Source organism: Coccinella septempunctata, chromosome 6, assembly GCF_907165205.1.
Source record: "Coccinella septempunctata chromosome 6, icCocSept1.1, whole genome shotgun sequence".
In the NCBI taxonomy this organism is placed as follows: Eukaryota; Metazoa; Arthropoda; class Insecta; order Coleoptera; family Coccinellidae; genus Coccinella; species Coccinella septempunctata.
The window spans coordinates 11890282-11917558 of record NC_058194.1 but is presented as its reverse complement, the minus strand read 5'-3'; the positions used below and the strand labels follow the sequence as shown (position 1 = coordinate 11917558).

The 27277-nt window shown below is 35.7% G+C and overlaps 1 protein-coding gene across 1 annotated transcript; it reads left to right on the top strand.

Moving 5' to 3' along the window:
• On the top strand, nt 1-27069 carry LOC123314936. Its single transcript, XM_044900406.1, has 3 exons — nt 1-152; nt 21195-21419; nt 26640-27069. Exons 1-3 carry the CDS (start codon nt 99-101, stop codon nt 26958-26960), a joined length of 600 nt encoding a protein of 199 aa, XP_044756341.1. The 5' UTR covers nt 1-98; the 3' UTR covers nt 26961-27069.
• Nucleotides 27070-27277: the final 208 nt, after the last annotated feature.

The window sequence follows — 27277 nt, the reverse complement described above, 5'->3', positions numbered from 1 at the left end:
ATATCTTCACTTCATTTTCGAGTGAATCTCAGTACACGATAATTGTCTTCAGATGCTGCAGAGCGAAAATTTAATTTTGTCTCTCGCGCGATTCAATAATGGATTTCGCCCTCTTATTTCGAATAATGTGCCTTATTGGTTTCACGCTGCTGGTGAGTACTTTATATTGCCATTTATCATTGTTCGACCAAAAAACGCTTTTTGGCTTCAAGAGCTAGAGAAAATACATTGGTTTCCGCATGTTAAATATAAAACTACAGGATGTGAATGAATAGCGACAAAATTTTATGGGTGATTCCTTGTCAAAAAATAATGAGCATTCATATAATCTTCTTTTGAGAACCTCAAGCTCAGATACACCCTCCTAAATTCGGCACAGGAAAAGCAATTCTAATTTTATTCAAGGAAACCAAAAAACTGTTAGAAATGAAATTGAGCAGACACAAGAAGGGGACAATGAAAAAATTTCTGATGGTGTTATTCTATAATCTCAACATGAAATCCGTCTACTGAGTAAAGTTCAAAGATAATTTCAGCCATCGCGAATCACGTTATGTATATTTTCACGATTTTTTTTCTCCAAAAATTTCTAATTCTCCCAAGACATTACAGGAGATATAGTTTGTCGAAAAAAAGCTATTAAAAATTAGTTTGTTCATGGTATAATATCAATAAAGAAAAAAATTTCTTGTAAAAAACAAATTTTAGAGATGGCTTCTTCTACATAGGCGGTAATAGGGGGGCACGGCCCACCCTGCCCACCAGCTATTCTGGGAGCTTTTTCGTTGTTTTTAGCCATTTCTAGAATTTCCGGATATCTTCTAAACCCAACATCTTTACCTAGGGGGCGGTAACCTTGAACCTCCCTTGGAGGTGCCCTCACTCACAAGAAATGTTTATTTCCTCATGTGTTCTTCTACCCCTTGCAATTGCAGAGGCAACTCAAAAAGAATATGAATAACTCACACTAATTTTTGACAAGGATTCACAACTTGAATTTATTCGCAACTATTCTTTGAAAACCTGCCATTACAATTCTTCTAGTCGATATCAACAATGATATCGGAAATTTGAGAATGAAAAACTTCATTCAATACATGTAAAATGTAGCCTTCTGTATTATTCATAAAATACTATTGTGATTGTGATGGAATTTTTTTATCGGATTGGAACGAAAATCTCGAACCTTTTGTGGATCATTCACAGACCTGATAAAAGTCTTGCGATAAACACTAGTTATCTTTATCACAGCACATTTCAGCGTATTCATGAAATATTTTTTAGAGAACAAATCCTATTACTCACATTTTGTAGGTGTTCTGTAGTGATTCATTATACTCTATTGAACCAAAAGTAGCAGAAGATTTCAAATTAGATAAACTTTAATATTTCTTCATTCAGTCAATAAAATATAATTCGTGGTTTTTGAGATAACGAGTGAGTTCGTATTTTGAAAACAGAAATGAAAGAAGTTTATCTGCAATTTCTCCATACATATTGGAATTACATTCTTAAAAGATTCGGGATTCAAATGTTAAGCAATGAAATATTATACGGAATGATTCTTTGGGAAAGATGCATACAGTTACCTCTAAATAACCTATAATTCATGGGTTTATTTTTCTTCATTATACTAAGATTTGGTAATTTTCTTCATTATTTCAATTAATCAAAACTTATGAACAGTTTATATTATTTGGTTTATCCAATACCCAAGTCCGACCTCCAGTCGAAACAACATCCTGTATATTAAAATTCTCCCATTTGAAAATTTGGATAGACCGGAAAAAATAAGGAAAACTAGATGTATTTAGTTTTACCGCATACAAGTTATTCACTTTTCAACTTAACAATTGAAAAACAAATGAATTGGCTTTTCCAAATAGGTACATTGTAGGATTCATTCCATAAAATTATCAATACCTACCACTTTCTCAATTACTAGATCCCACGAATGAAATTCGAGAAAACATGTCCATTATGGGCACAAATTATTAGTGACAATAACTGATGTACCTATTCCAAACACTGCATTCGTATTATAATAATATTTAAAAAAGGTTGGTACATGAGCATCATATTCATTTCTAAGAAATCTAAGCGTTTGATAGTCATTGATAATGAAAACTTTGTCGAAAATACAGACATGCACTCTCATTTTTCAATCAAGTTGGGACACACACATTAGAAGAATAAAAAATAGTTGATGATTTGAACTGAAAAAGTACCTACAACGATTTGGGAAAAAAAATAATTTTTTTTTAATTTTGTGCCCCCCATTTTCTAACCAGTGGAAAAGTTGTATGCGGAAAGACCAAATATATTCATATTTTTATTTTTCTGCTTTTTCCATATTTGTTAATGCTCATCGAATGTTCATTACATCTTTTGCAGCGTGACCGGAAATAAAATTTTTTTCATTATGTTTATTATTTTTATTAGCACTCCGAACCACGAATATATGAATTAAATATCACAACAATGTATAGGGTGGTTCATACGTTAAAGTCGATCGAAAAAATGAAGAAAATTAGTGAATCAGCCTGTATATTACTTACAAAGAACCATAAAACCCCATAAAAAATGGGTTATTCAGAAGCACTTCAGTGTCTCCTATCTACCCTGATTATATGAGCATTTTCCAATGAATCACTCTTTATATATATTTGACCAGAGCGGCTCTTAAAAATACCAATGAAAGCACCTGTAAAAAAATGAGTCCGAAAGATAGTTATTGCATAATTATTTTCGATGATGATGAGAAGAAAATCAATCGGCCTGCAAATTGGGAAATATTCAAAATAGGTAGATTTCAAAAACTAATGAATTAATTAAAATTCTCTCCTCTCAAATCAGTTCAGTTCAACCAGAGATGAAGAAATGGAAATTCGAATTTCGTATTGAGAACGCGCCACACATTTGAATATTTGGCAAATTCATCATTTTTCTCGAATACTTGTTAGTAGGTATATTTATACTACTATCATTGAGTATTGAGGGGTTAAATTAATACTCAAAACTGAAATGTAAAATTAAAATGGGACTGTCGTTCTGCAATATTCGATTTTTTTCGGTAATTTGGAAATAATTTGAACCAGATCAGCTTTTTCTTGATTTTAGTCTATAGGCCTGTCTCCGAGATAATCTTTGATTTCCCAGAATTGATTTTCGCGAAACCCTGACTATTGGAAAGGGGACTCTCCAAAGAAGGCTTCAGAATATAAATCATTTCGAAATTTTTTTGTTTTATGATTCATTTTCAGGTCGTCTCATCTGAGCTATGAGCTAAAGAAATTTATGTTAGCTGAAATTTAAAAATAAGGTTGGAATATCCTTGTGAACTTTTCGAATATCTTACTTCTTTTCAGTTTTTTGGGTCTGCACGTTATCTCAACCTAGTCACTATTTTTTCAAGTGTACCTATCAGTACGTCTGCTTGTCTGTGGGGTAATCTATTTATTGTCGGAATGGATTTGACGAGACTTCGATTATAAAAAAGGGGTCCCTACAAAAGTGGCTTTAATGCACACATTATTTTTCCACTGCTTAGTATTCCGCCGCCATCTTGAAAAAAATCCCTTTCTCGCGTACATATATGCGTTAGCTCATCACCTAATGAATAAAATATGTCGACAAAAGAAGACGAGGTTGAAACTCGCTTAGGTAATTGAACTTTTTGTACAGTCTGAAGTCGAAGTTTTTCAATTCAAGGATTTGTGAAGATATCTTGAACAAAAAAGAGATTAATTGAGCAACTTTTTTAAGAATTAAGTGTAGTATCTTTTAAAGATGGCTATTTTTTTAACAAATATTCCAAACTTTTATTCTTGAATGTGAAGAAATGAAATCATACGGTTTCCCAAAAGTTTTCCTACTGTCGATATTGCCGTCACTAATTATATCCAATTATATTCACTTTTGATCTAAAATTCATTTCATATAATAATTTACAAAATTTATCGATCATAAAAATCTATTGAGTAAGGTTTGTGTATCGAATATTGAGCTCACCGCGGATTGGTTTTTACGGACTTTGATTTTTGCTGTCATATGTTTCATATTCGTGATGCTCTATCCATAATTCTTGGTACAAGTTTTTGCAGCTGGATATTTCTACTCCTGGATAGTTTGTTGCGAGCCAATTTGCATTTAATAGGTTCTCTTGAGATGACCATCGATTCTGTTTTCTCCAATGATAATATGATCATATTGAATTTTTGGCTGTTATTTTGGAATCGATGTAGCTGGCGTTGTAGATCCTCTTTGTTTTCAGTGTTTTTACCCATTAGAAAAGCATCAGCCGCATGGCATACAATTTTCAATGCCCTGGTCCTTATTTTATATCCTTCTCCGGTCTTGTTGACACTTGTTTCATTTCATTCATGATTAGGTTGAATAGGATCGGGTTTAGACTATTGCTCTGGCGAATTCCTGACAGTATATGTATGGCTTCGTTGAATGTGTTGAATTGTGATCCTTTTTTTGTTGTTTTTGTTAAGCTGTTTAATGACTTTTATATTTTTAGAGTCTGTTTTGCAGTCCTTCAGAATTTTCATGACGTTTGGTAGCCGCACTCGATTGAATGCTTCGGTAAGGTCCAGAAAGCAGTTATAAAAGTTTATCAAATTTTTCAACAATGAATATATTTCTACAACTGTTGATATGTTGTACCTGAATCGTTGCTGTTCTTTGTTGATACCTATAAAGTTTTCCAAGAGTCAATAGAATACGCTGTTTGGAACGGTTACTGATCTAAAATTTCTGGAATTGTTCTTATTTCCTTTTTTGTACAATGATATCGTTGTGCTTCGTTTCCACTCTTCTGATGTTTATTGGCTGGATATTACTTTTTGAGAGTTAGAGCATTTTTTATGCCACCATTCTCTAGAATTTCATTGCTGATGTCATCGGGTCCAGGTGCTCTTCGGTTCTTGAGTTTCTTCACCTTTTCGTGAACTCCATTCTTAGTTAGTTAATGAAAAAACTGAGTTTAAAGTACAGGGCGGGCAAATTTCTATGTTTTAGCACTACAGCTTTTAAACCAGAGGAGATACACAAAATCTGATACCCCATTCTCGTTCTCTTTTTCTGAGAAACTAACAATAGTAGTAGTCATTTTTGGCCACTTTCTTTTGTTTCCGAGTTATAAGCAAAAAGTGGAAAACTGGCGATATCGAAATAAATTTATATCTCCGCTAATACTGATGATAGAGCTCTGAAATTGAAACATTATATAGGCACTTTTTTACGTAGGATCCAGTGGCGTGCTCGCCTTTTTAGCAGGATTTTTAATTACGAAGCTATGACCCCAAAGTTATGTTTTTTTAAATAGGAACACTAGATTTCTGTGCAATTTTTTGGAAGCTTAATTTTAACTGATTTATAAAATATATAACATCATATGGTTTGTATCAATATGAATAATAGAAAATGGTCAAAAACCGTTTTTCTCAATATTTCTATGGTTTCAACTTTTGATGAGCATAGAAAAATATAGCATCGTATGATTACCAGTCTCTCTTTCTATAAGTCCTTTCATTATTATGAAAATTTATGAAATATATCTTGATTCAAATTTTGTGAAAATTGGTAAAAAGCATAAAAAGAATGACATTGCCGGAAGGAGACTGCTTTTGTTATAGAAAACTCTATTTTTCTGTGCGCTCGTCAAAAGTTGAAACCATAGAAATATTGGGAAACAGTGTTTTTGACCATTTTCTATTATTTATATTGATACGAACCGAATGATGTTGTATATTTTTGAAATCAGTGAAAATAAAGCTTTCAAAAAATTGCACAGAAAACTAGTGTTCCCATTTATCGTAATTCGTAATTAAAAATCCTGCTAAAAAGGCGAGCACGCCACTGGATTCTACGTAAAAAAGTGCCTGTAAAATGTTTCAATTTCAGAGCTCTATCATCAGTATTAGCGGAGATATAATTTTATTTCGATACCGCCATTTTTCCAATTTTTGCTTATAACTCGAAAACAAAAGAAAGTGGCCAAAAATCACTAATACTATTGTAAGTTTCTCAGAAAAAGATACCGAGAATGGGGTATCAGATTTTGTCTATCTCCTCTGGTTTACAAGCTGTAGTGCTAAAACATCGAAATTTGCCCACCCTGTACATCATTATTCAACATTCTTCCATGCAATTAGGATTGAGGAAGGAAAGATCTTCCTCAATAGGTTACGGAAGAGCTATACCTTAATACATCAAAAAAATATGGTATGGTGTGAGTATGTTGAGAGTTAATTTAGAATCATATTTTTTTTCTGTGAATATTCCGAAAACCATCGGTAAGTTGAATAAACAGGAATATTATTCGTAGAACTCACGTATTTCAGAATTTCGCAGTAATATTATTGGTTCACTTAAAATTGCATGAATCGATTTTACAGGTTTATTCATATTCGAGTATGCTTTCAGGTTTCCGTGACTTAGAAGGTAACGAGCCTACGTGTAATAGCATTTCATTAGAGTAAGCAACGACCTTCTCTCGCCCCACAATCACCTTGCAACTCAAGCCACAATTCACCAGGTATACATATTGATTTCGAATTACTCAACACAAATCTCGCAATTCGAGATGTCTTCATTTGCAGTTATTAATTGTGAATTGAGGTTGTTTACATGCATTATTATGACCGCTATGTCGAGATCGTAATCAGAAAATAATATGGGGGAGTTGGCTATTGTTAGGCACACAATGTAGGACTTCAATTTTCTGTAATGAAAGGATTGTTCCTGTAGAATTATTTGTATAATTTTTTGGGTGGACATTTTGAAGGATTCTGTTATTCAAAGTAGATACTATTTCTCCAATTGTGAATAATATAGTAGGGAAGTAAGAAAAATTTTTCATCTGTCATTAACAAAATATTCGTGATTATAGTATGTAGTTATTGAACAGATCTGCTGTAGCCATGAGTGAAATAATGAGAAAGAGGAATACACTGCTCAACAAATGATCATGTATAAATCTCTCTTTATTTGTGACTTTTGTTTAGTTATTCGAAACATCTGATTTACATGTGTTATTTCAGGAAAACTGCAACCTTAGTAAACCAAATTGTCTAATTCCTCAATTTTGTGGCAAACGTCATAATAATCCAAAAAATAGATAGTGCTGGAGAAGAAAGCGTAGAAAATTCAGCCGCAAGCGCCAAAGAATCACTCTTACCCACTAAATCAAAAAGTGCTTATGAAAATATGTATGCGGCCTATAACAAGTGGTGAAAAACGAAGAAAATTGTAAGACCAGTATATTCTGGCTTACTTCAAAAGTAAATTGAAAGCTTACAAAAGTTCTTCGCTATGGACTAAGTACTTAATGTTACGAGCAACAATCAATTTGAATGAAGGGATAGATATAAGTACATTTCCCAGCGTCGTTCCTTACCTCAAACGAAAGGCAGAGGGACACAAACCGAAAAAATCTTTGACCCTAAGTATACTCTATTCACATTTATTTTAGCAGTCGGTTGGCCATGAAATAATTTTCTCAAGTTTTTGTAACTAGAACGGAGTAAGGTTGGCACTCATGAAATGTCGTTAATGTCATAACGCCGTCGCCACAACTAATATCAGTTTTTATTACGCAAATGCCGAAAGTGATTGAAAAAAGAGACAGGGTTTCAAAGGAAGTGCTATTTAGAATTCAGGTTCGCTCATTCAAATAGTTATACCCTGATACTATAAAATCTACAATACGTCAGACATTAGCGAACATATTCAATGTAAGATCTAATATATAAAATTCTCGTGTCATAGTTTTCGTTACCATACTCCTCCGAAACGGCTTGACCGATTTTGATGAAATTTTTTGTGCTTATCCGGTATCTATGAGAATCGGTCAACATCTATTTTTCATCCCCCTAAATGTTAGGAGTAGTCCACCCCTAAATTTTTTTTTGTATTTTTTAGACAAAATTTTTAATTTCTATTTTTTTATGATACAACATACAAAAATACATAGAATCCTCAATTTTCACCCTTCTACGATCAACCCTCATTTTTTAATAGCCATTTTAGTAATTTAATCATTAGGAAATTATTTATATGGCAAAACAACGTTTGCCGGGTCAGCTATCTATGAGAATCGGCCAACATCTATTTTTCATCCCCCTAAATGTTAGGGGTAGTCCACCCCTAAATTTTTTTTTGTATTTTTTAGACAAAATTTTTAATTTCTATTTTTTTATGATACAACATACAAAAATACATACAATCCTCAATTTTCACCCTTCTACGATCAACCCTTATTTTTCAATAGCCATTTTAGTAATTTAATCATTAGGAAATTATTTATATGGCAAGACAACGTTTGCCGGGTGAGCTATCTATGAGAATCGGCCAACATCTATTTTTCATCCCCCTAAATGTTAGGGGTAGTCCACCCCTAAATTTTTTTTTTATTTTTTAGACAAAATTTTTAATTTCTATTTTTTTATGATACATGAGATTTATACTTCATTCACAACACAAGGAATGATAGCTCTGGTACATACGTTGAAAACCGTGCTCTGCAAATTCTGAATTATATTGTTGAGTTGGTTAGTAATTTTGTTGTAGCTGTGATTCTTATCAGTGGTCATTTTATAGGGGGAGAGATTTTTGTCCTAATTATCGGGATTTTTCACGCCGAAAAAGGAGCATTTTACTCATTGTTTATTTCGATTTTTTCCGTTCACTCAGAGGAATCGGCGTTAAACGTAGCGGGAGCCCCGTAATTCACGATCCTGTTTAGTACTGGCGATCTTTGAAGCGTATTTCGATTGCACTGCGATTCGCTTTGTTTATTAGTTGTTGCGTGTCGCCTTAACTTGTACTGGTCCTGAACTTGTTATCCTTTCCTTGTTTCCTGTTTCTCGTGGCCTCCCCAGTCTGTCCCTAAAGTCTTCCTTATAGGCCCAAGGAAGTGAAGTGTGTCTTTGCTGTTAATCCTTGACCAGTAGCCTGTGCTCGATAGTTTTTCAGTATGCCTGCATCCTGTCCTGTCTGCGTCAGGACTGTTTCGAGCAGTCAATCATCCATATCGTGCTCAAAATGCGGAAAATGTTTTCACGCTTCTTGTGTAAATCTATCAGAGAAGGAGTTATCCCTATTGAAAAGCAGTCAAAACTGTAGGTGGGATTGTACTGGGTGTTCCTCTAGTGGGCGCACCACGCGAAGTCGTACTGGCAGTTTTTCTATTTCACCAACACCGACTGCCGCAGTCCCTGATCCCGACTCATCGAAAAGTCAGTCAATTACTCTGGAACATTTCAACTTGCTTATGAACCAAATGAAGAACCTGATTGCTAGTGTTGAACGTGTTGAAAAGCGACAGGACGACTTATTTTCTCAGCTGGCTGTTTGCACTTTTACTTTAAGTGATCATTCAAGGATCCTATCCGAACATCAGAGTTCTCTGGAGCGATGCTTCGAGGATGTTGAGACGGTCAATCGATCTCAGGCGACCATATCTGAAGATTTGTCTACAATCAGAGGGAGGCTGTCTACCCTGGAAAGCGGTTTGTCCTCATCTTCTCGACCTCATTCTGACTATCCTGAAATTCTGGAGCGTGTTAGGAGGTCACACAACATCATTTTGGTCGATGTGCCTGAAAGTGGGGATAGCTCCCGGGATGTGGTGCTTGCTGGGGAGATTGTTGATCACGTCCATAAACACTCTAGTTCAAGCTTGGTGGGGGTGACGCGGCTGCCGGCTAGAAATACTTCAAGACCACGTTGGCTGAAGGTATCATTTTCCAACCCTGATGTTGTGACTCATATCTTGAGGAACAAACTTTCTCTTCGCGGGAGTCCACAGTACAGAAACATTCCTATACAGGATGATAAGACGAGATTGCAAATTGGTGAGCTCTCCTCATTGCGCAAGGAGCTTAAGACGAGGCAGTCTGGAGGAGAGACGAATCTCACAATAAAGTATGTAAAGGGCTGTCCTAAAATCGTAACTACCACTGTAGATGCCTCTCCGGGGACTTCGAAAAAAAACTAGATGTCATGTCATGGCCGATTATGTATACAAACGTTCAATCGCTGGGTTCTAAGTTCTCTGAACTACTGTCATTCGTTCAATCTTATCGTCCATACATCATTATGCTAACAGAAACTTGGCTCAAACCCTCAATCAGTGACAGCATTTACTCTATTCCATCCTATACACTTTTTCGTGATGACAATAAGAATGCCATTGGTTATTGTGGAGTCTGTATCTATGTAAGCGACTACATCGCTGACAACTTTTCCATTGATGTTGTGCACAAGGACTGGTCTGGAATTGATAATCTATTTGTGGACATCTCGCGTAAAGATTTCTCAATCACCGTGGGGTGTATATATCGCCCACGACCCTGTGCTTATGATCACGTTTTGTCTGATTTTTTGTGTGAACTATCTTCAACAAAGGAGAACATTTTAATTACTGGAGACTTTAATTGCCCGGACCTTCACTGGCCTCTTATACACGTTCCTCCATGCGAAATTCCCTTATGCGAAATTATTTGCTGATTCTGGATTGCAGCAGCTCGTTCTGGAACCGACCAGATATAGAAGTGGTCAAAATCCCTCTTTGTTGGATTGGATGATTTCCTCCGATTCCAACCTGATTTCTAGGATAGACTATCTACCACCGTTTGGGAAGTCTGATCATGTTGTCCTGACTGCGATGATCCAGATGACTCCTTTACATACTTCACCTCGGCATACCAGAACGATCCCAATAATAAATTATGAAGCAGTGAACACCGAGCTTCATGGAATCAGCTGGAGGGAACTGTTCAACCGATGTGATGATGTCGATGATATGTGGAACTGCTTTATTGATATTATGAGGTCTACGCTCTCAAGGTTCACTAGAAAGAAAACTATCAAACTCAACCCACTAAAACCTTGGATAAGTCAAGATATTCTGAAAATGATCAGATGCAAAAAATCTTTGTGGCAAAGATATCTCCGTAGTCGATCGGATTCAGATTACCGCAACCACAGATCCTACTCCAACTTCGTTTCATCTGCGATTGATAAGGCTAAAGCCTCCTATGAGACTCAACTTGCTTCAAGCAGTGACAGCGTGACAAGGAGTCCGCGGATTCACTAGCTGGGGTTTTCGCTGGCGTCTACTGTTCTGAGCCGGACGGGCCATTGCCCACGGTCCGTATGACTGGTCCAGATGCGAAACTTGAGACTGTATCCGTCGATGAGGACTTGGTGCTCAAGCATCTGTTGAATCTTAAGGAATCATCTTCTCCTGGTCCCGATGGCCTTTCTCCTTTTACTTTAAAAAGATGTGCATCCGCCATTGCTCTTCCCCTATCCCTCATTTTCGAGAGGTCGCTGGGTACTTCCACCCTCCCGAAGGACTGGTTGAAGGCCTCAGTTACCCCTATCTATAAGGGGGGAGATAAGTTTTCGCCAAATAATTATCGACCAATAAGCCTTACCTCCTCTGTATGCAAGATCTTGGAGAAAATTGTGACTGATCAGCTTCTCCACTTCGCGTTGATACATGATATCATACCCCGCGAACAACATGGGTTTGTTCCTGGTCGTTCCACCATGACAAACTTGCTGAGCTGTCTGAACGATTGGACTCTCTCTTTGGATCGGGGTATTCCTGTGGATGTGGATGATTTCTCCAAGGCTTTTGACAGGGTCCCACATCGTCGTCTTTTGTCTGAACTACATCACCTTGGCATAAGAGGCGATTTGCTTGCGTGGATCAGAGCCTTCCTATCTGGTAGATCATTTCGAGTGAGAGTGGGAGATGTTTATTCATCGGAAGATATTTTCATGTCCAGTGGTGTCCCGCAGGGATCAGTTCTGGGTCCCATTCTCTTTTTGTTTTATACGTCTGATTTACCTCGACTACTGAAATCTCCAAGCGCACTTTTTGCAGACGACACCAAAAAATATAACCATGCGTCGAATGCGGGAGCTCTGCAGGACGATCTGCGGGCTGTGGACGAGTGGTGTCGAAGTTGGTTGCTGCCACTGAACCCCAGCAAATGCCACGTCTTACATCTGGGTAGAAATAATCCGCGTTACCAGTATGTGGTCGATGGTCATCGCTTGAGCCCCGTTGACCACTATAATGATCTGGGCGTCATAGTTTCTAATGATCTGAGCTGGTCCCGCCACGTGGCGGCTGTTGCAGCAAAAGCCAGACAGATGACCTACATGATAAAGAGATCCTTTAGGGGCTGCAGCTTGGAAACTTGTAGGACACTTTATTGCAGCTATGTGCGCCCTTTGATGGAGTATGCTGGACCAGTGTGGTGTCCTTCTCTTAAAAGCGATCAACTTCTTCTCGAGTCTGTGCAGCGTTGGAACACAAGGATTCCTTTTGGGAAGATAAGGCCAGACTATCACGCTCGTTTGAGACTGATGAATCTCCAAACCTTTAGAGATCGACGAGATAGAGGAGATCTTATTGTGACGTATCGAGCATTGCATGGGCTTTTTGGCGTGAATCTCGATCACATCTATAGAAGAAGTAGCACACAACTCCGCGGCCATGCCTTCAAACTGGCCAAGGAGAATTTTAGGACTACACAGCGTCAAGTGTTTCTCTCCAATAGAGTTTTCGATGGATGGAATCGTCTTCCACATAGTGTGGTTGGTGCCAACTCGGTGAACACGTTCAAAAACCGACTCGATCTGCTCATTCAGAACCAGAATTGACTTTTCAAGTGATTTTCCAAATGACTTTTCAAGTGACTGTGAACATACGTGCGAGTTATCTAGTTTATGTATTGAAGCATTCCATTTTTATTTTGTATTTTTGAGTTTATGTGTATAACCCCTACTCTTTTTGGAAATTAATAATAATAATAATAATAATAACATGGAAATTATTTATATGGCAAAACAACGTTTGCCGAGTCAGCTAGTAATTTATATAATGTTTCATCTGAATCGACTGAAACGACTTTTATTTCAACTGAATATTTCCACAATCAGAAAGATTGTGAATGAAGAGGATGACAAAGAATTTCCTTCTATTGGGAGACCCAAAAAAGTGGTGGCATTTGAGAATTTTATGTTTGAGTGATTTAATGCGAAAAGTTTACTACAGGATTTTCGATTAATGTCATCGTCAAATAAGTTCCCGATGATTAATTTTTCTATTTTTCATTTGACTTGTCCTATACATTGTAAATGTCTTAAGGTACCAATAAATACCTAATTATTATCATTACATCAATGTATTAAGATGAACAGCCACAAATACGCGCCAGTTGTCCTGTTAATTGTTTATTTACTAAGAGATTAGACATTGTGATGAAATACGTAATAACAGAAACTTTTACATAGAACGGTCAACACAGCGTTGATTTAAAACCCAAAAATGTTCTGACAAGCGTCATAACCCCACATTTTCGTAGTATACAGAGTGAAATGTGTCAAAGTTTCATGGCTAACGGAGTGCCAAAATAAAAGTGAATGGAGTATAAACAAGATGTGGATAAATTTCTATCTGAAGCAGATGAAAAGCACTATTCATTAAGCAAGTTATGTTTCAGTATTCTATTTTTTACAGTTCTGTTACAACAGATTAATTCTTATAGTTTATTCTCATATTTGGCGTTGCTGGTGCATGCCGACGCCACAGTAATGATCGGTACACAAGATTGTTTAAAATTTAATGTATGTATAGCTATTGTTTCCTCATGTGAATTTTTTCAATATTTTTTTTTATTACGCATCTCTGAGGTACAGGATGTTTTTCAGAATAAAGGAATGAAATGATTCCGCTCATATGTCGCTCCTATAGAACATAAAAATGGGTTATTCCGAATATGCTGAATACAATCTACGAGGTGGGATAGTTTGTGCATCAAAAACGAAGTTGAATTAGCTTGATATAGCAAAAAGTGTGAAAAATGCCCACTGCTCGGGGTTCTTGATGAAAATGAATTGATTCTAACAAGCTGAACACACTCTATAGGGTGAATTATTTTGTACATTATAAACTATCACCTACCAATTTTTTGAAATCGAACATTGAAAATCATATTACAGTAAAAATATACCTTATTTTTCTTGTAGGAAATGAACTAACAAACGACAAAAAGTGACATACTGGAGATAAATATCACAGCTTAATATGGTTGTTGCAAGCCGAATTCGTTATTACTTACCTATATAATCGATAATGAAATGAAAATTAAGAGAAGTATATTCTATATTCATCGCCCACGAAATTGAGGTTCACCAAATGGAATGAAAACGGCGAGATTACGCTTGTTTTTATAATATAGTAGCTTATTTCCAAGACTGAAATTATGTATGTGAAAAAAACTTCAGTGTCAAGTTTCCAGGAGCTGATTATGGAAATTCAAAATGGCTATATCTCTTTATCTAAGCCGAATCGAAAAGAAATTGAAGAGGAAAGAAGTGTATTTTTTGACTTCAGGTGTCTACATGTGAAATAATACCTTGTGTATTTTGACGAAAATTCAAGAGTAGATAATTATAATAATTGAAAAACTACGAAAGCACAAAGCTGGTCAAGGTCATTTCATTGGAATAAGTGACAGATTGACGGTTATGAATTTGTAGATAGGAATAGCGCCCAGTTCACTCTTATCTGGCAAATAAATATAAGAATACAGTACAATCGCGATAACGTGAACAGAATATAACCAGGGTTGTTCACAAAATAGAGGTTGTTCATGTTACCGGAGGTCACTGAAATACAAACTCTACAACATATTGTTATACAGATTTATTATCTTATAAAACTAAAATACATTTTAATCGACGATTCACAATGGTTGAAAAAGTTGTGAGATCTTAGTTTGCCCTTTTTTGGCAGAAACAATATTGTTCACGCTATTGAGCCGTTCGAACGAGCGAGTGTTCACAGTATCGCGATTGTACTGTATTATGTTTGGAATTGATTGCTCGCTCATCACTAGGTGAACCGTGTGAAATTATGACACCTATAGTCAAACGTTTAATTTATTTTATTAGAATATTATGTTTTGGAACTGTCATCCCAATCCTTTGATTTGACAAATAGCTTCCGTTAATAAATCAATCAAAGAAGCTTAGTTAACGAGTCAACGATTCTTCACGAAACTGAATATCCGATTGAATACCGATAAGTCATTGTGAATTATTATTCACCTGCCTTACTTTGACAGCGTGATCCATTTATTATTGTGAAATACCCTTATTTTTACCCGATCTGCGATAATATTAATTATTTTTCTTCTCCAAAACTTGGATATTCAGTTTCATACAGAAACGAATACGGGAGAAAAAAATTGAAAATATGTAATGGTAGAATACAACGTTTCAAACAATAGTTGAACAAATGCAAACCAGAAGGAAAGAACCCGTTCGAAATGTCTTATTGATCTGTTGTGATAAATCGCAATGGCAATAGCTTATAGTTTGGGGTAGAGTAAGGGGGCTACATTACACTGCGACCTTAAGATCAATTGTGCCCCCCATGAAAATTGTTCTCACAACTGCGCAATCTACAGCTTACCTTCTAGCTTCATAGTTCTAATGCATTTCTGAGAGCGCTTGAGGAGGCTAAGTCCCCATTCCTCGTGAAATTTTCTTATCCAAGACATTCTTTACGCAGAATTGCATTCTGTGACCAGTTGAACAGTTTCAGTTTTTTCTTCTTGCCCACAGAATCTACACTCGTTAGTTTCTGCGAAGCCCATTCTCATCACATGCTTCTTAGGGCGACAATTTCCTGTGGGGAAGTCAGTGAGATCCAAATACTTCTTGCATCTTCAAGTTTCGAAATCCTGAGGGAACTTTTAGGAACGATTCATTCCTTAAATACCTATTCGTCCAGAGTGTTTCTCCATCGGTTTTTTCCTCCTCCAAAAACCCGTTCTAATAGATGCATTCAAATTGCAATGGCAACTTAGAATGTTAAGAAAATTGTAAACAAGAAAAAAACTTTCAACTTAGAAAAACGCGTAGGACAAGATCCTTTCAATCAACTCCTTAGGCAGTCAGTTCTTCAATCCAGTTTACAACTTCTCTGAAGAAGGGTGAACTGTTGAGACTCTTATGTGGCTACAGAATTCAAGAAAGCATTCTCAAGCCAACAAAACCTAAAGGTACTTCGGAGTCCCAAATTTATACATTACAATATTTAGACATACATGCCTATTTATTGAGTCAACATTTTTCAAAGATATAACAATAATATTCATGGTCATTATAAAAACACTGTTTCAGTATCAAATCCTCAACTACCATTTTGAATTAATTTTTTTGAAGACATTGTATGTAACGAGGAAGGTGATTGAAAAGTTTGACACCTTGATAAAATGGAGACATTTCGAATTTCGCAGTTTTATGCATAGGAAAATATAATTGGTCCTTATTTCTCGTATTATGAGAATGGAAACTAGACAGTTTCACAATACTGTACTTATTTTCTTTCACATATATAAGACACCTGAAAATGAACAAAGAGGCCAGAGTAAAAATACCATTTTCTTTGAAGATGGGCCTGCTAGAGGAACGCGGATGACAGTTGAAAATCAAACGGAGTATTCGTTTCTGAATGATAAAAACTCTGTTTGTTGCGGAAGAGTAACCCCATAGCAGATTATTATAAGTCACTTGGCTATACACCAAGCAATAGTAGATGTTAATCATAGATGTTAATGGAAGGGCCCTCCTCACTCTACTTAATGCAAAATAGGAATTATTGGGTTTTTTGCAAACGGCATCGATATGCGTATGCCATTTCAAGTGTCTATCAATATGGATACCTAGAAACTTAGTGTGACTTTTAGCTGTGATAATTATATCCAGGTAACGAACAATAAATCTGTCTTCATCGAAGCTGGACAAACTAAAATGAATGCATTCTGTTTCATCAACGTTCATTCTAATCCGGTTCCTAAGACACCAGTCATCGAAACTTTGCACAAACAATTGACATAAGCTTTGCAACTCCTCCAACGTATCTGCAGTAACACCAAATAAAATTATCCAGATCAACCAGAGCTCTGAGCGATCACAGTTCAGTAAGCGTAGGAATATTTTCTTCAAATTTGATGAAAGGTCGTTTATGAATAGAAGGAACAAAAGTGGTCCAAGAACAGATCCCTGAGGCACTCCTAATTTCAAGTTACGTTCACTTGAAAATCAATCACCTACACGAACTGACGCGATTCTACATTCAAGATAACTTCGAATCCAATCTAGAAAGATGCCTCGGAATCCAAAGTTATAAAGTTTATTTAATATGAACTGGTAAGAGAGACTATCAAAGGCCCTTGAAAAATCAAAAAATAAAGGTGCTACATATGAGCCATTATCTGGATGTTCGTGAATAAATTCACCAAATTTAACCTCCTAGTTTGGGTTGAACGACCTGACCTAAAGCCATGCTGAGCATCATCAAGGATCTCAAATCAATACTTCATCATTCTACCATATATGAACTATTTTCTCAAATACTGTAAAAAAGGTACTCAGGATGGCAATAGGTCTGTAATTTGAAACAGCATCCATATCATCCTTTTTGACAATTGGAATAACAGTTGCCTTCTTCAGAAGACGGGGAAAAACTCCAGTTTCTACTGACATGTTCGTAATATAAGCGAAGTGAGTGCTTATCTCACCAATTATTAGTTTCAATAGTCGCGCAGAAACAAAATCAGCTCCCGAACCAGAATTTTCAGGTGATTTAACAACATCACCCACTTCGTGTTCAAAAACGGGAAAAAAGAAAAAGTTCACACTTGATATGGGTGAAGTGGTACACGAGAGGCTTAATGAACCCTTATAATAACTATTCAGGGATGTCTCAACAACCGTGGTAGAATAATCAACGAAGATCTGAAGATCTCTGCTACAACTTCGGGATCCTTAAGTGGAATGCCATCAACAAGCGAAATGAATGTTGGAGCAGTTGAAAGTGTTCACCATATTCCAGACAGTTTTATTTTTATTGTCAGATTTTTCAATTAATTTCTTTGAAAATTCATATTTTGTATTCTTCATCAGGGATTGATAAGAGAATTTTGCTTTTTTATATTGATTACCAACGAAGATTATTCAAGTTACGTTTTGCAGCAATTATATCAGGTGTCACCCATACCAATCTTTGTCATGTTCAACATGACCAGAGCATTTTATAAGTGGACAACAATCCTCAAAAATTTCACGTATTATACTTAAAAATGAATCAAAATATTCATCTACATATTGGAAAGTGTAAATATCATGAAAGTTACAGTGTGAAATGCCATAAACAAAATCATCAAGATTACGTCGACTAAGATTTCTAACAAATTTAACTACATTTTGTGGCTCAAATTTACAATTGAGAAATAGCTCAAGTGAGATAATTCGATGGCCACTAATATGAGCTTCAAATACTTCAATATTGTAATTTATTGACTCAGCGTTAGTGGAAATGTATAGTCAACTTTAGAAATAGAAGTATGAATTGTGACGTCAGTAAAGAGACTCTGGTAGGTTCATTTGACAATACTTTCAAATTAAAGCTTTCCAGTGAATCTGAAAGCAATAAACCATTTTTACAGCTTACTTTCAAGAAATCAATATTCAAGTCACCACAGAGAAATACTATGTCAACTGAGTCATAACAATGGTTGATAGCTAGTGATACTCTGTCCAAAAAAGTTTTCACATTACCACAACAAGGTCGAGTGATTACGAGTGATCACTATAGTTCCAAAATTTCACAATCCATTTTTTCTGAAAATCAGGACACACCCAAAACTTTCACCTCCAAGCCAGCTTCAACGTAAATCATTGAACCCCCATGCTCTCTGTCGGGTCGACAGTAGTAGTCAGCTTGAATGTATCCGGGAATGGTCATTGTTTGTATTTTGTCCGAACAGCACCAGTGCTCGACGAGTCGACGACACTCACAATTTCAGGTCTCTTTTCTATCACAAGCAATTCGAGAATATCTCACTTATTTGTGAAGCTTTGAGCATTCACTTGTAACAGTTTGAAATTCTCAAATGCATCAATAGGTGTCTCCTTCAAGATCTTCGCTGTGTTATGGTCCTCGATCGAAAAAACTGATGGTCCCTCGCTTTATTTGGCCAATTCGACCCAGATGGGTCGAGAGAAAGCTCTAGATAGAGCAGAGGAAAATTTATTACTTAAAAATTCCTGTAAATTCTCCACTGTTGTATCGGGTTTTAAGTTGGATAAATGAAGAGCTTTGAGTTTTTCAACTTCTTCCACAATCGAACTGCCTGAATATATATGATTTTTAGGAAGCATATTTTTAAATGATCTTCAGTAGGCGTGAATGAACTTTGTTACTCTTCATGCTGATATATAATATTGTAGATGAGATTATAAATTATCATTCATCAGTATTAGCTACATCATTTCGATATAAACCGAAATATTTTAGGTTGGAATCAACTACTTGCACTTTTACTTTGTTCATGAATGACAGTAATTCATCATGCTTCGTCAAATTCTCCTATTTATCCTAAGATATCTGAAATTATGATGTGCGCATTCGCCATTTTCTGTTGAATAAACATTAAATAATTTCGTGGCATTGTACATGTTTCATCTCCATCATGTCATATTTACATGACATTTGCATCGTTTACTAAAATTTTTCTGCGTTGGTTTCAATAGCATCAAGTCAAGGTGTTGTCAACAGATGAACAACTATTAACTGTTATTTTCTATTTGAATATTGTTGACCATTTATAATGAATAATCTTCAAAAGTGTAATATACGGGGTTTTCCAGGAGTAACTGTGCAGAGGGTGGGCAAATTTCGATGTTTAAGCACTACAGCTTTTAAACCAGATGAGATAGACAAAATCTGATACTCCATTCTAGTTCTCTTCTTCTGAGAAACTAACAAGAGTAGTGGTCATTTTTGGCCACCTTCTCTTGTTTTCGAGTTATAAGCGAAAATTGGAAAAATGTCGATTTCGAAATAAATTTATATTTCCGCTGATACTGATGATAGAACTCCGAAATTATAACATAATACAGGCACTTTTTTAAGTAGAATCCAATGGCGTGCTTGACTCAATTTTACTGATTTCAAAAATATAAAACATCATATGGTATATATCAATATAAATAACAGAAAATATTCAAAAACCTTTCCTGTAACAAGAGCAGTCTCCTTCCGGCAATGTCATTCTTTCTATGCTGTTTACCAATTTTCACAAAATTTGAATCTAGATATACATATATCATACATTTTTATAATAATGAAAGGACTAATAGAAGGAGTTTTTCTATGCTCATCAAAAGTTGAAACCATAGAAATATTGAGAAAAAAGGTTTTTGAACATTTTTTAGTATTTATATTGATACAAACCATATGATGTCATATATTTTCGAAATCAGTAAAAATTAAGCTTTCAAAAAAGTGCCCAGAAATCTAGTGTTCCCATTTAAGAAAACACAATTTTGGGTCACAGCTTCGTAATTAAAAATTCTGCTAGAAAGGCGAGCACGCCACTGGATTCTACGTAAAAAAAGTGCCTGTATAATGATTTAAATTCAGAGCTCTTTCATCAGTATTAGCGGAGATATAAATTCATTTCGATATCGCCATTTTTCCAATTTTTGCTTATAACTCGAAAACGAAAGAAAGTGTCCAAAAATGACTACTACTATTGTAAGTTTCTCAGAAAAAGAGAACGAGAATGGGGTATCAGATTTTGTTTATCTCCTCTGGTTCAAAAACTGTAGTGCTGAAACATCGAAATTTGCCGACCCTGTACATACTCATATCGGAGATAAAGTGAACTAGCTCAGTACGGATTGACTATGAAAAAATAATTTCTGGCTTTCCCCAGAAAACTACAGAGGAATTTTCAAAATTCATGGAAATACTTAGGCCATCATCAAGCCCAAACATATCGAAAGAATTTATTGAACCTTGTGAGAGAAATAACAATTATTTCAATATTTCAGGGCCGGACTCATTAAACCTCATTTGAAATGTTCAGGAAGATTAATTTGTATCTCGAATTCCAAATAATTATTTTGCTTATTGTAAACAACCTAAATTAAGCTTCAATACGTGGTACCTAAAGTTATAACATGCACAATGCTTTTTTTATGAATTTTTTAAATTACTCTGAATGAAACAGTATAATAATGTCGGGAAAACATATAGGTAATTGAGCGAATTTTAAAGAAGAACTCACTAACTTTCAACTTTTCAGTCTTCTGCCGCAACTAAAAAATCGAAGGAAGATAAGAGCCAAATCCCAGAAGAAGAGGATGACTTGACACGTGAGGAGCAGAACTACTCCAATCATTACACGGATAATCTCGCAGGAGCTCCAGAGCTCGATTATCCGATTTTCACGTCCATCCCACGGACGGGATTTACTTGTGAAGGGAAAGTAAATTGGCAATATTATGCAGACATTGAGACCGACTGTCAGGTAACCGATAGGCTATAAACGGTAACACCTTGGTATACCGCTGAACAAAGGGGATTTTCAGCTATCAGATTATGGGGAAATAGAAGCCTAACTGTTATTTGATATAGATGATATTGTAATTTCTTACATGATCGAATTCCACTGAAGCATGGTATTTTCAACATAATTTCGATTTCTAACAACAGGGCACTCGGTTTATCCCACGTAATTGAACAATATCCAATATCTCCTTCAACAATGATAATAACAATTGCTTTAAAATTGGGATTCATTTGTTCCTGATATGTCCTCGTGACCGTGAATGTGTCCAGCAGAACCACCAATTATGCGTATTTTTTTTAACGATTGCACCTCTTCTTGGTCCCAAAAGGAGTATGGGATCGCTAAATCATAACATGATGAAGCTCGCTGACGCAGAAATAAATACGGATTCATTCACATTTCCCACAAAAGTTATCAGAACCAATTTTCATCGGATGAACCAATACACAAACCTGTTTGATACTTTTTGACGTGCCTATCTACTTGATAGAGTGTGTAGAAATAAGACACAAACTTCATATCTTCTACATATTTAATCTATTGTAGGAAAACGCTTGAACTAAAGTCCATTTTTGTTTCAAATCAGTAAATTGCGATGCTTTTCACTCAAAGAATTAGTCATGCATCCTCTACCAGAGATGGGGGGGTTTTTTGACTTTTCATAAAAGGCGATTTTGTGTCACAGAAGTGGATACACTTTTTGTTGGAGAGTATGATTTGGTCACTGATGGCGTTTTTCATCAAGCCTTTTTTTATTTAGATGGAACTTATGAAATGTTTACCTATTTGATGTTTGTTGAGATCAATGACATAAACTTATTGTTTATGTATGAAGTATTTGATGTTTTTGAAGTGTACCTAACCGAAAAATGTCTTTTCCGTACAGTAGTATTTGATGACATATATGATATGATGACATAAAATGGTAGATTACGAAATTAACTAAACATGTAATAATTGGGGATCCGCAGGAGGAAATTCTCGATTTACTGGAGCGTGTAAGATTAATATAAGGCGAGATGCCTTGGACCTTGTAGAGTAGGTACCTCTACCAAAAATCTTACCTATATATGGGGAAAATTGTCTAAGACAGCCTGTCAGAATAGGATTTATGTGGTTGATTATATGTTGAAAAGTAAACATTTTCTTAATCTGACAATTTAAGCCAGACGAAAATGTGTGGGAGGGCGCCAAATATGCAAAAAAAAAGTCAGGCGTACATTCTCGAGAGCGTTGGCTTTTTTCCTTAATTTGAAACCAATGATTCAAGAAGAACAAAAAAATATAATCTGACAGTCCATAAAGGTCACAAAATCAGTGTTTTTGAATTATCTCCACTCCTAGGCTCCAAATTGTTTTTTTATTCATTATAGAAGTAGTAGAACGTAACATTTTCTACAAATTTTTTCCGAAGCAAATTTTTTCTACATTTGAACGTTTTTGAGATATATGGTGAATATGGTGATGCAGGGTGGGCAAATTTCGATTTTTTAGCACTACATTTTTCAAACCAGAGGAGATAGACAAAATCTGATACCCCGTTACCGTTATCTTTTTCTGAGAATCTGACAATAGTAGTTGTAATTTTTGGACACTTTCTTTTGTTTTCGAGTTATAAGCAAAAATTTGAAAAGTGGCGATATCGAAATAAATTTATATCTCCGCTAATGCTGATCATAGACCTCTGAAATTAAAACGTTATACAGGCACTTTCTTACGTATGATCCAGTGGCGTGCTAGCCTTTCTAGCAGGATTTTTAATTACGAAGCTATGACCCGAAGTTATGTTTTATTAAATGGAAACACTAGATTTCTGTGCAATTTTTTGGAAGCTTAATTTTAACTGATTTAAAAAATATATAACATCATATGGTTTGTATCAATATAAATAATAGAAAATGTTCAAAAACCTTTTTTCTCAATATTTCTATGATTTCATTTTTCGATGAGCATTGAAAAATTTAGCATCGTATTATTACCACTCTCTCCTTCTATTAGTGCTTTCGTTATTATAAAAATTTATGAAACATATCTAGATTCAAATTTTGTGAAAATCATTAAAGAGCATAGAAAAAATGACATTGCCGGAAGGAGACTGCTCTTGTTATAGGAAGCTCTATTTTGCTGTGCTCGTCAAAAGTTGAAATCATAGATTTTTGACCATTTTCAGTTATTCATATTGATATAAACCATATGATGTTATATATTTTTATATCAGTAAAAATTAAGATTTCAAAAAATTGAACAGAAATCTAGTGTTCCCATTTAAAAAAAAACATAACTTTGGGTGATAGCTTTGTAATTAAAAATCCTGCTAAAAAGGCGAGCACATTCTACGTAAAAAAGTGCCTGAATAATGTTTCAATTTCAGAGCTCTATCATCAGTATTAGCGGAAATGTAAATTTATTTCGATATCGCCATTTTCCCAATGTTTGCTTAGAACTCGAAAACAAAAGAAAGTGTCCAAAAATGATTACTACTATTATAAGTTTCTCAGAGAAAGAGAACGAGAATGGGGTAGCAGATTTTGTCTATCTCCTCTGGTGTAAGAGCTGTAGTGCTGAAACATCGAAATTTGCCCACCCTATACATTAAACTAGGTTTCTACTTTGACCTTGGCATTCGCATGTGTGGCTGAGCTCCTCTCCCTTCTAGCTCGAAAACGGTTAAGGGTATCAAAAATTGCTTCAGACAAAAGTTGTATAGAATTTTATTATCTTCAACTTCCATAATGAAAACAGAAATGAGTGGAGGTACAGGAAGGGATATATTGCAAAAATGAAAGATCAAGAAACACCCCCCCCCTGTTTAGTGTTTGATTAATGAGTAAACACGTCTGCAACACCGAGAATAACCTTTCGTATGAAAATCTGACACGCTCGAGACAAGTAACGATTTTTTTTGCAGGACCGCTGTGACCTTACGTCACGTCTCTTGAAAAGATGCTTCCTTTGGGCCCAATTAAAATATCCTCTAAAAATCTAACACGCCCGAAAAATTTTGTTTTCAATATTTTCAACTCTTCCGTACAGCCAGATCCACCACGCAAACTGACAGATTAACATGAAAAATTTATTATCAGATACACGTAGGGCATATATAGTATCTTTTTCTCACACGCTCGAGTATCTATACCTGACGATTCTTTTTACATCTTTGAAAACCTGCAGAATCTGACAGGTCAAATATTTCTTAGGTTAAGTTAGGGTACGTAAGTTTAGGTAAGAGTGTGAAGATACACTGGAGTATGAATATTTCAATTTCAACATTTTTTGCTGTTTTGTCAATAGCACAATTTTAACATTGTAATTTTTAATGTGTCCAATGTCATTGTAGATGGAGTTGTGACATAGAACTTGAAAAGAAAAATGAGAAAAAAAAGATCATAGGCCCGGTTGCTCAAAGCAAGAATAAGCCGAAATTCAAGTTGATCCTAGATTATCCTGACATAATAGAACGGATTGATTTCTTCAAAAAATAATCATAACTTTAGGAAAATATTCATGTCTCATCACGAATCAGAAAATATTCCCATGTAATATTACGCATACATCTATTAATTTGTCAAATTCAATCCGACTTTCACAAAAAGTTTCAGGAGTACAAATAAGTTTCCGCCGGTTTTTGTCAAAAAATTAATAGTATTTGTGAAAGAATGGTAGTTTTGATTTAATAGAAGTATTTTCCATCACTAGCAACTACTTTTCCCGATATTTCGGGCAGCGTTAGGATTTCAAGTCTGAAGAACTCCTTATCCCGTTAAGGTACGATTCCACCGAAACCGTGTGCGGCACAATTGATCACGAACATTTTGTTTAGCACTCCAAAACGAACAAGCGACATTTAGCGTCCGTTTCCACCGGAATAGCTGTGCGTTACTTTTTCATGTGGGCGAGTTCACTGCAATGAACTTTTGTGCAGCACAATGTGCGCAACAGTGCCGCACAGTGCAGCACTCCGGTGGAATCGCAACTTAAGGCTATCCATTAATCAACTCAATTTCGGTATCTTCATATAATGTGAACCGCTGCTACGGCAAAGCATGTGCCATTGACCGGAACAGATGATAAACGGACGGTGCAATATCTGGTGAATACGGTGGGTGGGGTAGCACTTCCCAATCAAGAGTTTTCAAATAGTTTTTCACCGAAAATGCTACATGCGGATGAGCATCATCATCCAGAAGAATAATTTTGTCGTGTCTGGAGTAGCATTAAGGGCATTTTTGCTTCAGAGCTCGGCTCAATCTCATTAATTGTGTTCGGTAGAGAGTTCCATTGGTTTCGCTTGGACGATGCCACTCGATATTTGTCTTCTACGTCAAAATCACCGTTTTTAAACTTTTGAAACTACTCATGACATGATCTCCTCACCCAAGGCAGATTCATTCTATGTATCTACGAGCAATCGATGAGCCTCAGCTGCTTTTTTTTTCAATTAAAAAAGTAAATTGAAAGCTCTCGCAAATGACGGTTACTTGGCTCAAACTTAGACATTTTTGGATGAGAAAAACTATATGTTGCTAATACGAAGTTGATTATATGATAGGGTTGTGTTGTTCTTGAAAGCCGGTTATTATGCGAATTCTGACGTAAGGCTCGTGCCATGCCATTTCTCTCAAAACGGCGGAAACTTATTTGTACTCCTTATACAAAAATAGACAGCTGACGTCATAAGCTTCCATATGAGGTATCACACAACCGATCTTCCCTATTTTAAATATAAGGGTAGGAGCCACCCTGTTCATGGGGTTGCAAATTCACACAGAATTATGTGTCAAAATGTATCTCCCTCCAAAAAAAAAATCAAAATGTTTTGGCGTTTTCAACGAATGTGGCCTATTTGCCCATGAATGGCTCTATTCCGTTTTCAAATGTACCTGTATGAAGCAGAAATGAAAGATCCATTTGCTTCCTCAGTCGGAAGTTTGAACCAATACAGGTAATATCTTCAAATCGGAGATTGAAGTTTCATCCTTGATCCCATCAAATCGAAAGGAAATTTTTTTATTTTGTTTCGAAAGAACTAATATTGATCATCTGAAGAAGCAACAAAAAATGCAAAAGCTTAGGAATTAATGAAGAGTAAACAAATATTGAAGTTCAACTCTAAAATCAACCCGATGAATCTGTAAAATATAATAGCTACATAACTTGCTGAAAGACTACTTTTTTCAGGTATTTCACGTTTGTGAAAGCCAGCATTCCAAAATATCTTTTCTGTGTCCCGAAGGAAGTATATTCAATCAAAGACATCTGGTGTGTGACTGGTGGTACAACGTGGATTGTACGGATTCTTTTGATCTCTTTCTTCTGAAAGAAAATTACAACGTTCAAGATCTCACACTGCAAAATATCGCGGACCCTGGGGATTTCGATTTGAATCTGGCATCGACAGGAGGCAATAAGGGACCCAATGGAGACCGTACGGATGAAGATGGTGGCAGCAAATCGAGCATCAAAACGAAATCTAAAACCAAACAAAGACGTGAGCAGTAATGGCTCATTTCAACAACACCGAATTTGGTTGTTGATTTACTATTGTATATATAATTCAACAAAAGATTATTTTGTGGTCGAAATTTTTTCTTATATAGTTGATTTGATTTACGTTCGATTATAAAGAACGAAGCCTTTTCTGAATGTTCTTGACTTCCACATTATCCTTATTTGTGCATAACAAAACATGAAAATTCATAATTTCTGTGGTCATCGGTGAAATGAACTATTATAACTCGAAATAGGTGTTGCTACAATAATGGTTGATATACTCAAGATCCATAAGCTGAAAAGCCATAGGTTACAGTAATGAGTAG

What these genes read in the sequence shown, in the direction of transcription:
- LOC123314936 (XM_044900406.1), top strand. Translation starts at nt 99, where the DNA reads ATGGATTTCGCCCTCTTATTTCGAATAATGTGCCTTATTGGTTTCACG. An exon ending in TTATTGGTTTCACGCTGCTG is followed by an intron (nt 153 to 21,194) that starts GTGAGTACTTTA and finishes TCAACTTTTCAG; the next exon opens with TCTTCTGCCGCAACTAAAAA. An exon ending in ACATTGAGACCGACTGTCAG is followed by an intron (nt 21,420 to 26,639) that starts GTAACCGATAGG and finishes TACTTTTTTCAG; the next exon opens with GTATTTCACGTTTGTGAAAG.